Source organism: Centruroides sculpturatus, unplaced genomic scaffold, assembly GCF_000671375.1.
Source record: "Centruroides sculpturatus isolate CEXI.00-Female unplaced genomic scaffold, Cexi_2.0 scaffold382, whole genome shotgun sequence".
In the NCBI taxonomy this organism is placed as follows: domain Eukaryota; kingdom Metazoa; phylum Arthropoda; class Arachnida; order Scorpiones; family Buthidae; genus Centruroides; species Centruroides sculpturatus.
This window is the reverse complement of record NW_019384562.1, coordinates 572714-587053: the sequence shown is the minus strand read 5'-3', so window position 1 is coordinate 587053 and position 14340 is coordinate 572714. Positions and strand designations below refer to the sequence as shown.

At 31.3% G+C, this 14340-nt stretch overlaps 1 protein-coding gene across 1 annotated transcript in view; it reads left to right on the top strand.

Annotated features, from left to right (window-relative positions):
* The window catches only part of LOC111623988 (conserved oligomeric Golgi complex subunit 2-like), a 31742-nt gene extending 19794 nt beyond the window's left edge, over window positions 1-11948 (top strand). Inside the window, exons 8-15 of the mRNA XM_023366754.1 lie at window positions 1218-1333; window positions 1408-1668; window positions 3821-3882; window positions 3964-4127; window positions 5915-6064; window positions 7700-7763; window positions 7846-7991; window positions 11934-11948. Coding sequence (XP_023222522.1) covers window positions 1218-1333; window positions 1408-1668; window positions 3821-3882; window positions 3964-4127; window positions 5915-6064; window positions 7700-7763; window positions 7846-7991; window positions 11934-11948 — 978 coding nt within the window. The remainder of the gene's footprint in view (window positions 1-1217; window positions 1334-1407; window positions 1669-3820; window positions 3883-3963; window positions 4128-5914; window positions 6065-7699; window positions 7764-7845; window positions 7992-11933) is intronic.
* Window positions 11949-14340: the final 2392 nt, after the last annotated feature.

Genomic DNA, 14340 nt, shown 5'->3' with positions numbered 1-14340 from the left:
AAACGAATAAAATGCATCTTTAGACAATCCCATTAGGCAGTTTTTATGTCTCTTTTGTATGTTATATTCAATTTTAATGCTGAATCATTTACTTTAATTTTTTTCATACTTTTAGATTGTTTTTAAAGTCATAGGAAACTTTTTAAAAAGTTTATAATTTTTATTATACAGTCAAATCTCTGTAATCTGGCCATTTGCTAGTTCACTGTGCCCAGTAATCCAACACTAGTTGCCTCTTGGATGTTACCAGCTTTCCGTTAGTTCAAACTCCAATTCCCACTAACTTCAACATGTTTTCACTAAATGTGATATTATATAAAGTTTGAGCTTAAACACTCTAACTTGGACACAATATTAAAGCTTGTTAGGCTGCTCAAAAAAGTACAGCATCCTATAACAGAATACTGTATAAATATAAAAGTCATCCTTTAAAATTTTCCACCAAAAATACTGTACCTTCAACTAAATTTTCCGTGACCACTTCAATTTTCCCTTGAATTTAGTGGGAATTCATCAACTTGTTAACATTGATTATCAGCAATGGTAGCACACTTGGATGACAAAACAGTAAAAGAAAATGATTTTAAAAGGATTGATGATTGATATCATAACTGTGAAATACAGTAACATACGATTGTTCTTTCATATTTACTTACTATTTTCATATGTTTTTATTAATACAATATACAGCTGTCCCTTGATAGTCTGACATTTTGTAATCTGGCTTGCTCAGTAGTCCAATGCTCCTCCCGTCAAGGTACCCATCCCTGTTACATGTCTGCTTGCACAGAAGCATGTCGCGACGTGAATCTCTCCACCCAGTTCTTACACAATGACACACATTTTGTGTGTTTTCCATGAGCAGTTCTGTTTGAACAGTTGGAGTAGGGAATATTGTAGGCTACTGCTAGCAAAACAATGCCAAATATGTAATCACTTTTGGTAGTCCAACACCCCTTTGGTCCTATACCTGTTGGATTATCAAGGGACAGCTGTACTAATATAATAATTAATGCAATATACTAATATGCAAATAAACATGTGCTTTCTTTCCATATAATTAAACCATTAAATTCAACTTTCTTCCAATAATCCAGCAATCCAACATTATTCCGGTCCCATAAACGTCAGATCACATGAGATTATTTGGATTGACCAAATAATGTAATGCTCATTTTTATTAATATATTTATTGTAGTAAATTTTATTAATTACAGATTATTACAGAGAAGAATCTACAGCAGAATGGCTTGAACAGCTTGTATAAAGAAATATTGGATTTTTTAATAAACAAATGTAAAATTATTTTTGAAGTAACAACAAAAACAAAAAGGTTAGTAACTTAATTATCATTTATATTGAACTTAATTAATTGAAATTGATTCATACCGTGCATCTACCCAACAGGACAAATTTGTTGAAGGGATACGATTTTGTTGGGAATGTAATATGGCCAGAAATAGCATCGCAGTTGATTCATCTTACTCCTTCCATATTTGCGCCTGGTAATCCGAATTTATTTCATCAACATTATTCAATTACTTTAACTTTCTTAGAAGATTTCGAAAGAACGTGTTCATCTCATACGAGCATACGAAATCTCAGACAGTATCCGAGTTATAAGTCCTTTATGGAGAAATGGAATTTACTGGTTTACTTCCAAATTAGGTATTGTTTTATTTTAAATTTAATACAGTATTTTTTGTTAATGTGTTTGATAGAAAAGTTATCTTAATAATGAAATAATTGTTATTTGATTTACAGTATATATTTTATTTGATATCTGCTTTTAGATTAATTTCAAAAGTAATCTGTTTGCCACATTAATTAATTTTAAATCATCATAAGTTCAGTTTTTGTACTTGATGTTATTGGGCTACAATTGTCAAATTACAGACCTATACATTTCCACTGTCATCTGTCTGCTTGTCCTTCATTAATTTTGAAACAGAGTTAGATAAATGAAAATTGAAACCAGATATGGAAAGCTTAGGGGCTGGAAGCCCTGATTAACTACTGTATACACTGGAACTCTAACCAGAAGTCAAATTATTTCAATTCCAAAATTTTCTTGAGTACAGAGTTCAAGAAAACAATCAAGTCTGGCATGACTTGATTGTTATCAGGAGAAATATGATGTACAAGAGCAAGACACCACTAAAATAGAGACTGGAGACCTCAATTAAGTATATACCGTATTTTGACGAGTATAAATCACACTTTTTTTACTACTTTTTGAGGCTCAAAATCATGGTGTATCTTATACTCGACAGGTAACCATTTTTACAGTGAAATTATCTACAATAGTGGCCCACTCTAGGGACCAACCTGTGCAGTGGTCCGTTAAGCAGATTGTCCCTCAATCGAATGGCTAGAGTACTTCGATTATCAGAGTAGCGACACGTGAGTCATCGCCGCCATGTTCTGTCGACTGTCATCATGTGACCTCTGAGTTTACATTAAGAAATGGCAATTATTTCAGTTTAATAAAGGTATCGATTCATCCATCTGTCATATTCTTGAATAAAAAAAAAACGAATAAAATGCATCTTTAGACAATCCCATTAAAAAAGATTTTGCTAAATTTTTTGTCTCAAAATAAGGGTGCGTCTTATACTTGACAGCGACTTATACTCATCAAAATATGATATGAACTTCTAGTCCAGAACTGAAGTCATGGGATGTTTTTAAAAATTAAATGATTATTAAAAATTGCAGCCTGGCATTGATGTCACAATAAATAAATGCACATTTAGTGAGGTCTTCAATACACATCTGAGGAGGGCCATTTATAATGACCAAAACATGTAATGGTATAAGGCAAACAAAATAAGGCTCCTTTAAATTGTGATATCTCTTTGAATGAATGTAATTAATGAAAAACACATCTGTGGTTTTTTCTCATTGAGGACTACAGTATTATACATGCTTATTATACTTCTGTAATATTTGTAATATATTTAATTACAAAAATAATATTTTAATTTTTATTTTTATTAAGAATGTATTTTCTTAAGATTCCAAAATTATTTATTTAATTTTACTCATATAAGTAATGAATTACTTATTCATAATCTATACTAATATTATAAAGAGGTAATGTTTGTAAGTATGTATGTAAGTTTGTTTGCAGCAGGTAATCTCCGAAACTACTCATCCGATTTCAAAAATTCTTTCACCATTATTTAGAATGGAACCTCAGGGTGGACATAGGCTGTATATTATCCCGTTAAACATTCATATAAATTAAAAGATATAATCTAGGTTAAGGCTTTTATGTCCAACAGATGGCGCTACGAGTACGACGCCCTAAGTTTGCTTTTCTGTGAAGCATTATGCTTTTCTATGTTCGTTCGTTCCTACGATTTAATGTTCGTAATGTAATGTTCGTTTGTTCCTACGATTCCTTTGAAATTTTGACACATCGCTGCATTCGAATATGCACGTGTTTTTATATAAATATAATATACATGTCGAAATTCAACCCCACTGAAGGGAGATGGTTAGGATTAAGGCTTACCGTAAGGAACTCTGCTTCTATTCATACTATTTTAGATGTGGTTTTTTGCGTTTTTGATTGCGTTTTAATAGGGTACGTCAACAGAATGTACACTAAGAAGAAATTTTTTGAAAAATTTCCCCCCCACGGGGGAAGTGTTATACATTTATAATAGATATATTTTGAGCCACAACAATGCGTGGCGGGGGGGTCTGCTAGTATAGTTATAAACTGAATATATTTATCAAATGTTAATTGTGTAATGTTTATTATTATAAATAAATAAAAAACTTTTAATGTAAATTAATCTTTTGTATGTAGATTTCAAGAAATTGGAGGTGCTTTTGAAGAAGCATTACTTTTGCCATTTTTACAAACCAAAGGTTTTTATTCAAGAAATAATTTTATTCTGGTTAAATTAATTCAAAATTATTTTGAAGTAATTCATTTTTATATTATTGCAGAAAATTTGCCATTTAATTTTCGCATCAGTTCTTCCTGCTGGGTTAGCATACAGAAGTGCTGGTCACCTGACATATATTTACCATCTTTGAGTTATAAATTCTGGAAGTTTACATTACAGATATTGTCTCGTTACACTAAATGGATTACGACTATATTAGAAAAGGTACAAGAATTATTTAATTATCTGAGCTGATGATTTTTTTTAATTTGAATGTATTTTGATGGTGAACCAAATATACTATAAATAGACAAAAATACTTAATTTCTGTTGCTTGTTTTAATGTTGAATCTTAACTTTTAAGTGCATAAAATGATTAAACCTAAATCTGCCTTATTTATCTTGCTCCCTTTACTTTTCTGTTCTTGAATACTGAAATAAAAGAGAGGAATCATCAATTAGATCAAAATGTTTTGAAAGAGAAATGTATAATTAATAGTGTGAATGTGATCAAATACTGAGGCTTCATTGGAAAAACACCTCTACCTTAAAACACTCTCACTCGCTGCTCTCACATTTCTGTCAGGATGACATATGAGGATGGAGCTGTATGAGGGTAGTGGTGGCAGACAGACTTACACCATTTACAAATTAGAATCATGTTTATTGTTTTTTTTATAAAATATAAAAACTTTGCAAATATCTTTGCTTTCTTTCTGTCTTTTACTCCAGTGACAGTCTAAAACAGAATTCTTATATGCAGAGATGACATTTTCTTTGAGGTTACGGCCCTGCAACATGTAAATGGAAACAGCGTCCTCTGGTAAATTAACCAAATTCACAATAAAATACATTAAATGAAGTAAATATTTAAATATGAAGATATTTGTGAAGTTTTTATATTTTATAAAAAAAATAAATACAGTTGCCAAGATTTTAAATATTTACTTTGTGTTTATTGTAATAAAATATGCTTACAGTATATCCAACAATCACTTTAAGACAGTTTGGGAGAAAAAGTCAAAACTTAAATCGTGGGAGACCGGTATTAGAAGATAGCAATCTTGCAGAAAGGATATCTGCACTTTCTCTGGTGCTGCTGAAGGAAGGATGAAGAAGATTGAGGAAGTCGGGTTACTTTGTTGGCTTTTCTCAATGACAGTACTTTCCAGTGATCAATCTCTCAAAGGGAAGAAGACTGCATGCATCTCTCACCAGGGTTGAACCATGGAAAAGAACCTCATGTTCTTGGGAACAAGAGCTTTTATATATTTTCTTTGAAATTCGTATTCTCATTGGTTACAATCTTCTCTCTCTCTCTCTCTCTCTCCTCTCCCAATTGATCCCTGTTCTGTTGCTAGGTCTGAATTTGGGTCTTGTGGAGACGGTTTCCTGGCCCAAGTCTCCCAAAGTGTTTAATTATGATATCCTTGGAATGCTAGCTTGTAATTAGAGGAAAGATGTGTTTTTTCCCCATTTGGGAAGGATGCAGCGATCACTAAAAGGTTTCACTCTGTAATTTGATGCAGTAAAACTCTCTCCCTTTTGTTCTCCTTACATAAGTAGAAATCTCTTGTTTTCATTTTCTCCCCTCCTATCATTTAACTCACCCTTTTAACAACAAATTTATTTTCTCTTTTTTATGCCATTTAAACAAAAAATATTTTACAACAATATCTCTTACAAGAAAGGAAATAAAAATAATAATTGTGTGGGTTTGGGTCTCACATGTATTTATAAATTCATATCAACATTTATAAAGTTAAAGAAAATCATTTAATGCAAATATTTATATTCTCTAATTCATTACCATAAATTTTAACTAACTTTTTTAAAACAATTTTAAACATTTTAAAGTGTATTAAATGAATCATACAAAAGTACAGTGATATTTATGTATAATGTCATTTGAGATCATGTTATCAGATTAATATTGTATAAGAGTAGATTATATTTTAAATTAGTGATGAAACTAACCAGTATATTTTTAAATCTTGTAAAATTATTTTTAGCCAGTGCAAGACGTTATGTTGATTGACAATTCGATTCAACACAGTTCTGATAAATATACAAACAGCAGTTCGGAGTCACAGAATATGGAGCTACCATCTGTTGTGGATTTTGTTACGCTTGTTAATGATATCGAAATTTTGCAAAAGAAGGTAATTATTTTGATCTGATTTTGTAATATATTGGGTATAATTTTGTGAGGTATTAGAATTAATCTTTACAATGATATTTAGCTTCTGTAAATTTCTGTCAATATTCAAAGACTTAAGCACTGACAAAATGAACTTTGAGAAGTAAAAGAAATGACAATAACAGGATGATTCAAATACTTATCTGACAAACTTGGTATGAAAGTGGAACAGTGTTATTTTTGCTATCGTTAAAGAGAGATAGTATAAATTCCTAACAGAAACATATACAATAAATAGTAGTGAAGGGTAGATTTGCCTCTCTGAATTTGATACTGGTTTATAAATAAGAGGTTATATACCTTGAAGCCAACATCTTCAAACCATTTGACTTTTTGAAAAGTATCTTGACAATATTCCCAAAATTCAGTAATGTGGATGATTATTAATCAGAAATTGATGTACTGATGAAGATGTATTATTATTTGTGTTCTCTCTTCATAAAATTAAACAGAGTTCTCAGAATTATATTGGATAAAATTTAGAAGTACTAATTATAACTTTTATGTTAAATACTTTATCAAATATTGACTGCACAATGAGACACAAGGACAGACTGTCTTGAAAAAATTCTCAGAGTTGCTTGACAGACTTGATTTTGAGTACTCCAGAGCATTTCACTGGTTGCCTTAGCTGTCTTGGTTAAGGCAATCAGTCCTTTCTAACATAATATTTTTATTATTTTTGGAAGAATGTAGTAGCATTATCTAACTTTTTCATATGGTATTTCTGAATTGTCAGATATGTTCTATAAGCCACACTGTTAAAATATGTGGTTTAAAAGCCAAAATACATAATATACAGTAGATTCTGCTTAATTGGGTCATGTCAGCAAATAGACGGAATGGATTATTTGACCCAGTTATCCAAATGTTATCCCGATAAACTGAAGGAAACACACTTCTGTGGCATAAAATAGTCATTTACTCAAAAATAAATTAATTAAAGATAAAATGTTTGTTTGTTACAATTTTTGAAAAAAATTAATCAAGTTACTCTGATATCTTCTTTTTATCAGCTGCATCTGGACAAAATCAGTGCAAATGTTTAAAGCAGACAATTGACTGTTTTCATTTCTTTCCTGCCCAATCACTTTCTTAAGCACATTGCCATTACAGGTTTGTTTCTTGGTCTTCTGAAGTCTCCAACTGTTTTGTCACATTTTTTCAGTAATCAAAATTATTTTGTTTCTGTCCTAACCTAACTTCTTCAAATTTTGACTCTGTCCTTCACACCTAGCAATTCAAGAATAATGTCTGTCTGTAGAATATTTTTTACTTTAAATCCATTCTACAGTGCAGCCTATGATAATTGACATAATTTCGATACAACTAGAGGCACACTATCTGTAGTTTGCCATTTGGTTACAATTGTTGTTTTCCCAAATAAGCAGCACAAATTTACATTAAATACACTGATTTGTTTCTGTTCTCTGCTTTTTGGCCCAAATAAACAACTGCTCGAATTAATTGATTGCCCAATTAATCAGCATCTACTGTATTATATATTTTCCTCAAATTTTTTCTATTGTAACCTTCCAAACTGATTTTGACATTACACTCAGAATAAATTAAAAATTTATAATTTAAAACTTTTCAGGTTACGGAATTTTTTGAGAAAGTAATTTGGGAGAAGATTTCTGAATATAATGATGATTTACGTGGTAATTGCTTTAAATCTTTAACTTGTTATATTTAAGTCAAAATAACTTACTTAAAACAAATTTGTATTTAAAAACAAAACAGGTGCATTGGAATGCAGCTTAGAAGAATTAGCTAAGATGCCTTCGGAAATAGGCACCTATGTCATACGTGGAATTGTGGCGCAGTGCTCGCAGCATCTGAAATTAGTTTCTGATATTCCTCGTCTCTATAGGAAGACTAATCGAGAGGTAAAAACTTTTATTTTTATTTTTTTTTTGCCATTATTTGTTATAATAAATTGAAGATAAATAATCAAAATCTAAATTTAATTCATTATTATTATTGTATTGGTGGAGTGTGTCCTACATGTAATATATGCCAGATCAAAGAAACCAAACATTTTGTTTACAGTTTGTGCATGTATCTATGTTTAAGAATTTCCTGACTTTGCAATGTGAGTTTAGTATAGCAGCCTTTCATAGTATTATTTATGTGCTGTTGTCAAGCCCTAATGTTTCTATAGTTTTGTGTAGTGTATGTGGCAAGACAGCCGTGCAAGAAAGGACTATTGGCACAATAAGTATTTCATTCATTTTCCACAGATGCTTTATTTCGTGGACAATTTTTTGGTTTATGTATTTTGTACGTTGTAAGTGTTTGAAACCGATATGTCAATCATGTATGGGAGTTTTCTTTTGTTTGTCGATGAATGTGTTATGTGGTCTGTTGTGATGGATTGTTTTGTCTATGATTATGGCATGGTCATAGTATATTTTGTGTGTATTGTTTTCTGTAACTATTTGAAGTGTTCATTTGTAATATGATCCCTGGGTGCAAATAGTTTGTGTTTGTATGCAAATTTTTGATATAATTGCTATTTGGTTATGTTGATGTAAGTAGTCAATTTGTGTTAAAAGCTTGTAACTCAATGCAGCTTGTTGCTTAGTTTATCAAATGATTTACTGGATTCTCATTGGGTTATACAGTATTAAGACAAATTAATAATCCCAAAACAAAGTAATTTGCCCAGAGATTGATGGTTAAGTCATTGTCTTATGGTAAATTTAATAATTATAAATAAATAAATTTTTAATTTTAATTTAGAATACTCTGGAAGAAAAGAATCAACCCAGAATGGGATTCAAACCCACAACTCCTGCTTACTATGCAGTTGTGTTGCCAGTTACACTGCACAGACCTCCATACAATTTTTTTTTCCAGAACTATTACTTAATTAATTAATCTATATATGATCATAATGGTCACTTATGGCACCAACTGGCCTTTCACGAGTTACGGTTTTATCCAGATTAATTAATTAATTAATTAATAGCTCTGATAGTATAAGTGGCAATACAATTGCACGGTAAGCAGGAGTTGTGGGTTAGAGTCCCATTCCAGGCCAACAGGCCAATTCTTTTCTTCTGGAGTATTCTGAATTAAAATAAAAAATTTATTTATTTATAATTATTAAATTTATCACAAGATGTCAATTTAATCACCTACCTCTGCCAAGTTATTTTGTTTTGGATTAATAATTAGCCTTAATATAGCCTGAGAAAAATTCGGGAGCTTGTTTGATATTACTAATGTATCAGATCACTGATGTTATTATAGTTGTGTAGTTTGTGCATGATGTGGCATTTCCTACAAATGTCATCTAGGAGTGGTATTATTACTACACTTAGAAATTTAGATTGTTCTCAAATTTTCTAGTTCTAAGAGTTTACAATGTCTTGAGGTTACCACTTAGATGGTCAAGGTGTAAGGTGTCACCCTACCACTACGGGAGATGCAGAGAATTTTTTGAGGGTTTGTCCAAGACACGTTCATTCTTTGCCACCCAAGGCACTAATGCATTCGTTAACAGCCATAGGTTTTACATATGTATGTATAGTCANTAGCAAGAACAGTTTGATTTTATCGATAAGATGATTTCTGGATTATCTTGCATACACATGTACTAGTCTTGTCTTAAAGTATCTCTCCCTCTTCTCGTGAAGAAAACTGATGATTTCTCAAGATGCAATAAAAAAATTTCACTCTAATTGGGATCTTTTATATATAAATAAATATGGAAAAAGTTTTATTATATTATTAATACTGAATTCGAAATTATGAACTGTTCTTTCACACACTAATTAAAATCTTGTTACTAAGTTGAAATTTTATTTGATTTTTAATGGGAGTGATTGGCAGATATGAAGCCATTCAATTTGATGATAAAATGTGCAATATTCTTTACTTTTCTATTGTTCTGATTGGTATAAAAGCTCTCGTTTATTTAAAAGGTACTGTTAATACTTATGGTGATTCGTTTGACAATCAGTTAAAAATTTACGAATCAATATGTATCAGTTAAAAATTTACGAAAATGTATTTTCACAAACAATATGTAAAGACAGTGACGAGAAAATTGTCTTTCTGTCATTGAGTATTAATTTCATAAGTAAAAAATTGTCAAGGTATTATATTTATTATCTGGGATGGTGGCAGTCTAGTGGTACAACACCAGACTGCCTCTGTCCTAGTAATTGCTTGGTAATTGAAAAACCAGATTGTAGTGTGGTGATTTTAGGTCACTAGTAGTTTTGGAGTTGACAAGAACGTTTTTGGTTTAGAGTCAAACTCCATTCGGTGGATAACTTGGCATCAAGCGTTAATGCTTGAACATCATTTGAATTTGGAGTCGTGTTGCTAAACCAGAAGCACACATGTAAAGTTTGACATCTAGCAGAATGGAGGATGGTAAATGTGGTGGAACCATGCTTGCCAATCATAAACAGACCTGGAGGTGGCAGCCCATGACAATCTAATCTGGTCAGATCCGTGGGACCTTCTTTTCAGTATGGACCCAAAGGGCAATCTCCATGTGTCAAAGTCATCGTCGGACAAGTAGGGAGGTCATGTGCTCTGGTCTTTCGATGCACCTTCATGGTACACTTTAAGTGAATTATTAGGGTTTTCCCATACTTTAAATTTCAGTTTCAGTAATGTATAATCTGTCTGAATTTGTTTAAAATACTGTTCTGTTTGGTAAATTTTAAAATGTATAAATACTATTAAAATTAGAAAATTTCTAAAGGTTTAAAATTAGACAATTTGAAAGACTCACATTGCTTTTGGTGTCGGTCGACATTTGGCCAAAAATTATGAAACGACCTCTGTGACATTGTACAACAAATCAAAAGTTAAACATAAACATTATTGCCATTAAGAATGTTAGGAAAGTTTATTAATTATTCAAAAGGATTATTGATTACTGCAATTATGTAATAATAAATTCTTTACAAATCATTCATTAAAATCCAAAAAACAATTCCAGTTAAATTAATTCTTGAAAACCAAAAGAACTTGAAACTCTAAATGGCAATTTCGCTTTTAAAATGAGTCTAAAATTACATTTAACGTTTTATTTCCTTTGATTTCAACACGTGATTATCAGAAGAATCACTGCTTTTAGTATTCAGAACGAGGGTAGTTAATTTGCCGATTATAATTAAAGTGTGTTACATATAAATTGAAAATACCACATTATTGCGAAATTTAATAAATCCTAGAAAGCCCAAATGTAAAATAATCATCCTTTTGCATCGGTTCTGTTAGCTTCTGTTGAATTATTTATGTATTTAACCGCAGAAAGCAGAAACGAATTTTGAATCTTAGGGCATTATTTTATATTAATCAAGAACGGTTTTTGCATTTTGGAGCACCGTGTTGTGTCGGTTGCATTCTTTTATCATCGCTTTGTCCAATGCAAAAAACAATAACAAAATGTATGTACATTGAATTTGATTAAAAATGAACTAATTATTTTTTATCAAAAAAATTTGTAATAGACTTGTCATTATTAGTTTTATGAATCATACAGAGACAATACTTTCATCACTTAATTGAATCATTGCTCAAGAAAACGTTGTATCTGTAATTTTGCCGTCTCGAGAAAATGGCAAAAAATAGATTTCCGCTCACATAACATACGTCATTACCAAACAAACACTGAATTATAAAGATAATGTTGGAGTGATTTTACCATAAAAGTATGGCTTAGAAAGAACAACTTGTTTTTGAGTTATAAGGAAATTAATGTTTGTGATGGTGGAAAAGCATCATATCTTACAACGTTTTTCCATAAACAGCAGGGGTAAAATTTAAAAATAAATAAATTTTCTTGATTTTTATCTTTGTAGCATAAATTGAGATAAACTGCCTGAAATGTTTTTGATTGAAAATTTTATTAAAAAATGTTTTTGAAAAATGAGAACATTACTGGGAAAATGTTGTATCTGACTCTGGGTATTATTTATTTTATTCAAAAGTAAAAAAAAATACAGTATTTTACTTTAAACACAAACAGTAATATTTTGAGGGGACAAGATGAGCTTCACTGGATGTCTGTTTTATTTTATTCAGTTTATGCATTTTGTTATAATTATTTGAAAATTTGTATGTTTCTTTTTTTAAGAAGAGATGTTTTTCAAAATACTTGTTTTTGGCTGGTAGCAAAGGTATGACAGAGTTTTCATTTTTTAAACATTATTAGCAAATTGACAATATATTGTAATATATGTGTACTAATCTTTAAAAATTTGGTAGAATTTGGCAAAATCTCAGTAGGTTGACCTTAATCCTAAGGAATTTGGGCTATTTAATTCCTGGATGGTTTAAAGTTTGCGGATTTACCATTACCTCTTTATTTACTATTAATATCTTACATTTGAGTACAGTTAAACTGGATTATAACAAGCACTAGGGGACCTGCAAGATTTCCTCGTTATAACTGTTAACTGTTAGGCTATATCCTTGAAGAAATCTCTCTAATTTTTAATTTTAAACAATTTGATAGATTTAAAAACCGAAAAAAGAAAAGTTAATAAAAATACAGTATAATGTAAGTACTTAACAGTTATATAAACTACAATATAATTAATATTAAACAAGTGAGTGGCTATCCGAATAAAATATTAATGAAATGGTTTAACAACTGTTGTACAAGTATATGGAAAATAGATTTATTGTAAGGGGATAAAAAGAAGAGACATTTATAACTTTGCTATATGTCAAAAAGTTTTTGATAAATGTAATAAATAGTTAAAAACATGGCAAAATCCTATTGAAAATGATATGAAATAGGTCCCAAATAAACAAGATAAGTAAAATGGCAAAAATGTATTTGGGACAAGATTATGTCTCGGAGACTCACTACTAAGCAGAATCACTTTGACGCTCAAGGCGGGTCTCGTTCTCATTCTCCAATCTTCTTTGGTATCACTGCTTTTGGGTGCGATCGTTCAAACTTTGCCGCCCATGACCACAAGGTTGACCACCGTGCATTTTCGATGAAATTAACCTATCCAATTTCGAAATTTCTCTCCGTTGCGTGTCGGCCCGGGTTGAATTTTTGTCGACGTGTAACGAAAATTTCCCATTTTTGAAAAAAATAATCATGGCTATTGTATCGTCCAAAATTATTTTTTATTTTGCACAAACAATATACAGTTTAACCTGATTATAATGTCATTGAATGTAATGACAACCCTAATATAACGTCAAATTTTTATCGGTTTCACGATTTTACTATACTAGATAATGTTAAAAAACCTACTTGTAACAACACCCTGTTTTAATGTCATATTTGAAACACACTCAAATTTACAAAATTAGATTACAAATTTTATTTTACATAGAAGAAACTACATGTTCAGTCCTAAGGTCAGAGTTCACTTCTTAGAATGACTGTGGGTGGTACTCTCCCCTACCTGACTTAGGTGGGGTGAGGTGCCTGTTTTGCCTGTTTGTAGAAGAGGGTCACCATTTTGTATTTTATTTTGACTCAGTTCTCGGTCCCCTGACTACCTACAAGTCTGGATTTTTTTATGCGCAAATGATTTGAGCACCTAATACTCTGTGCCAAATATCAACTCTCAACATGTACTCCTTCATACCTCTATGCTGGTAATAACATTGGGCAGTACAATTTTATAAACAAGACATAGTTTTGTCAATTAGTGCTGATGAGCATATGAAACATCATCTCATATTTCAAGCACTTCGTGGTCAATGAGGGCAATTGAGGCTTCCGTGTGGTCGTGAAAGTGGAAACAGATTCAGGCAATGGGGTGATACTCCCACAGTGATCATTAATCTGGAAACATGAGTCACAATAAGTTATTCTTTCCTCAAAGCTAACACCTAGAACAAAATAATAGATTTTGACTTAATAGTATACAAGTTTTTAAAAAGAAACATGGATAAAAATATTAAAGCACAGAAATTTGAAAGATCAGCTGTCTGATATTCTGGTCCAACGTAAGTAGTTATCTGCTGTAGGATTCTTCATCCCGAAAAACTCTGATGCCATGTTTGCAGCTTGTAACGTCCCTGACAGAAGCGCATTCAGTAGGGTGGAACACCAAATGGCTTTGCTAAGTAGTGGTGGTGTGGTAAAATAAGACCAGCCATTTGGCTGGTCTTATTTTACCACACCACCACTATGGAAATCAATTAGACTCCAGTGGGAAAACTATTGATGTAGATTTGGAGAAAATTAACTTGGATTTTGCAGGGAAATCCCTTGCCAAAGTCTGGTCTACAATG